The sequence below is a fragment of the Tenrec ecaudatus genome, chromosome 14 (genome assembly GCF_050624435.1).
Source record: "Tenrec ecaudatus isolate mTenEca1 chromosome 14, mTenEca1.hap1, whole genome shotgun sequence".
Classification (NCBI taxonomy): domain Eukaryota; kingdom Metazoa; phylum Chordata; class Mammalia; order Afrosoricida; family Tenrecidae; genus Tenrec; species Tenrec ecaudatus.
Window position 1 is genome coordinate 88984375 of NC_134543.1, and position 3237 is coordinate 88987611.

Below are 3237 nucleotides of genomic sequence, written 5' to 3' on the forward strand. Positions count from 1 at the left end.
AGTCTTATATGGGCAGTATTAAATAAAATAACATCAGTTACATGTATACGTAAAGAATATCACTTTTTAAAAAAGCGTGTGATTTGAAGATATAAGATAGAGAGGAAACAGGACAGTCTGTAACAGTGCTAGAGTCAAAGGCAAAATTTGTGCTGATGAGCCAGCACTGGCCAGGCAAGAGGATCATATTGACCTCTAGTCAAATATGACCAAAGGATCATAGTTTTTTTTTTCATTATGGAGAAATAAAGGCATTAAACCAAACCTGATATAATTAAATATTTAAGGATTCTGGCTAATTCTTCTTCCTCTATTCCCTGCTCATTAATGCTTTCATTATTGCTTGGCTTCCCAGAAGCTCCCCTGTAGTAAAAGAATTCATTAGGACCAAGTAGAAATCCAGACCACTTAACAAATACTCTGTGACAAATGAATAAATTGGCATTTTGAATATGTACTGCCACCTGTGTGCGATCCACAGTTACTAATACAGCCCACTCTGTTAGAGAGAAAAGATACAACTTTGAGTCCTGGACGATGGTAATTCACCAAATCAATGTGTTCAGAGATAAGAAAAAAATTACATTTCTCCAGGAGATGTTTTCCACTACATGACTTCAGTCAACAGTAAGCAAGCAACACAGAGTCTTCATTAAGGATTTTCAAGAAGAATGTTATATTAACCGGGAGCTCCTAAACAGAAATAATATATAGAATCTTCTCCTTTTAAAAGGATACAGATTTTTTTTAAAAGAAAGAAAGAAGATATACAGATTTAATGTTACACCAAGATAGAAGGGAAATTTCATAATACTTTTGTCATTTCAGAAATCCTTCGGTAAACACAAACTTGACTGCATATTCTCCTCATTGCCATCTTCATGTCTTTGTTTCGGAATGTGTAGATCACTGAATTTAGGAAAGGAGTGAGAACTACATCAAAAATGACAAGATAATTGTCTAGGTATGATGTAGCTTGAGGCCAGGTGTAAACAAAGATGCAAGGGCCAAAGAACAAAATGACCACCATGATGTGAGTAGATAAAGTGGACAGAGCCTTGGATGAGCCACTTGAGGAGAGTTTCCGAACTGTGATCAGAATAAAAATATAGGAGATGATCAGTATGAAGAATGCTCCCACAGAAACAAATCCACTGTTGGCTGTGAGCATGAACTCTAGTTTGTGGGTGTCTACACAGGCCAGTTTGATAAATCGAGGAAAGTCACAGTAAAAGCTGTCCAGCACATTAGGGCCACAAAATGGTAACTTCATAGCAAAAGCCAGTTGAGTCAAAGAGTGGATAAAACCAATTATCCAAGAAGCACCCAGCAGCACAATACACACTTTTTGACTCATAACAGTTAGATAGTGGAGAGGTTTGCAGATGGCTACATATCTGTCAAAGGCCATGACTATGAGCAGGACCATCTCTGTACCACCAATGGCATGAATGAAGAAGATCTGAGCAATGCAGCCTCCAAAGGAGATGACTTTACGTTTTCTGAAAATGTCAGAAATCATCTTGGGGGAAATGACAGATGAAACACCCAGGTCAATGAAGGAGAGATTAGCCAACAGAAAGTACATGGGAGAGTGTAAGTGAGGGTCCCAGGCCACAGTAAGGACAATGAGGGAGTTTCCCATCATGCTTGCCACGTAAAACATGGAGGAGAAAACAAAGAGGACAAGTTGGATCTCCCAAGAATTGGAGAGTCCCAGGAACACAAACTCCGACACCATAGAATGATTTGCCCCATCCATTGATTTGTCAATCACAGCGCTCTAAAATGATTAGACAAAATAAAATGAAGAGGAAATTAAAATTGCTTCGATGCCCTAGAATTATAATGATTAATTATTCAATGACATGTACGCTGTGGAAACTTTATATCCCATCAATTCTTCTCAGGTTCATATAATCACTATAAAAGCATTTTACCTGTGTCACCTGAAGCAATTGTGTCACATCCACATGCAATATCCTTATCACTATGGCCTCCTGGGATGATCTTCCATCTGTAAACAAGAGAATGAAAAAAGGTGGAAACATACAAGATAGGGATTGAATAGGGAAAGGAACGTGGAGCACTGGAATACAAAGAGAGGAGACAGAAGATGTGGAGATGGACTTGTTTGCCAGAACTCACAGGTTCTGTTCTTGACTTGTTCATGAATTATTTTTCAATTATTCTAGCTGTCTCTTCTCTTAACCTATTTCATCTCACAGATATAACATCTCTTGCTTCTCACACCACTATGCATAATCACGTTTTCAATTCACTTATAGCCACACAATAGGAATGAGTACAATAGCAAGTGCTGTAAGGCATGCAAAGGATTCAAATGTTTGCAGGATCAAGGCCAAGGCTGAGTAGAGATTGAGGCACAGGGTATCCTCACCGGCACCCAGAGAAGTAAGTGGAAGAATCTTGTAGGATGGATGACAGACAGGTCAGGTGATGAATTTGTGAGATGCAAGAAGACATGGGAAATCCATGAGAATTATCCACTATAACTTTTCCCAAACTGTAAATAGTCTGTGGACCTGGACACAACCATTGGAGTTCCAAAATGCTTAAGAGTTTGCTGGGAATGAAGAAATGTACACAAACTAACTTCATAGTGAGCAGGTAACTGTTGACTTTCTATTCTCCCCACCTGTCCCTGTGCTTCAACCCTGCCCAGTGTCTGATTGTTCCTGGGCCTTAATTATGGGTTTAACATGAGTCTCTCTGGTTTTTATAAGAAGTATACTGTGATCACATGCAAGAAGTAATCTCCGTTTGGTCAAACATTTGTCCTTCCTATAAACTCAGGCACGCTGCTCAAGGTGAGATGAAGTAAGGAAAGAGGGAGGTTGTAGCAATAACACTAAAGAGATAGTAAAATAAAAATGCCTGAGTGTGTGCACTGATGTCTCAGATCTGAAATTAAAAGCAAAGGCAAGAGAAAGTCAATAGCAACATTTGAATCCCAAATTTTGTCTTTCATTATTTCTGTGTTCGTATACACATACACAAACTTGTCACGCATTCTGAATAAATTCTTTCATAAACTATTAACTGCAAAGCTCCCTAAAAATTACCTAGTCCATGTTGCTCTTTTACACATTAAAAAATAATAGTCTAGTGAAGTATAACAACTAGTTAAGAAACAGAGTCCAGATATCCTAGTCCAGACATAAACTCAGATTCTACATACTAGAAAAATAATAAAGTGAAAATGCTTAAGTCAAA

General features: G+C 38.2%; 1 protein-coding gene across 1 annotated transcript; it reads right to left on the bottom strand.

Annotated features, from left to right (window-relative positions):
• Positions 1–805: 805 nt before the first annotated feature.
• LOC142426703 (olfactory receptor 4F3/4F16/4F29-like) lies at positions 806–1771 on the bottom strand. Its single transcript, XM_075532277.1, has one exon. It carries the CDS (start codon positions 1760–1762, stop codon positions 806–808), a length of 957 nt encoding a protein of 318 aa, XP_075388392.1. The 5' UTR covers positions 1763–1771.
• Between the last annotated feature and the right edge of the window lie 1466 nt (positions 1772–3237).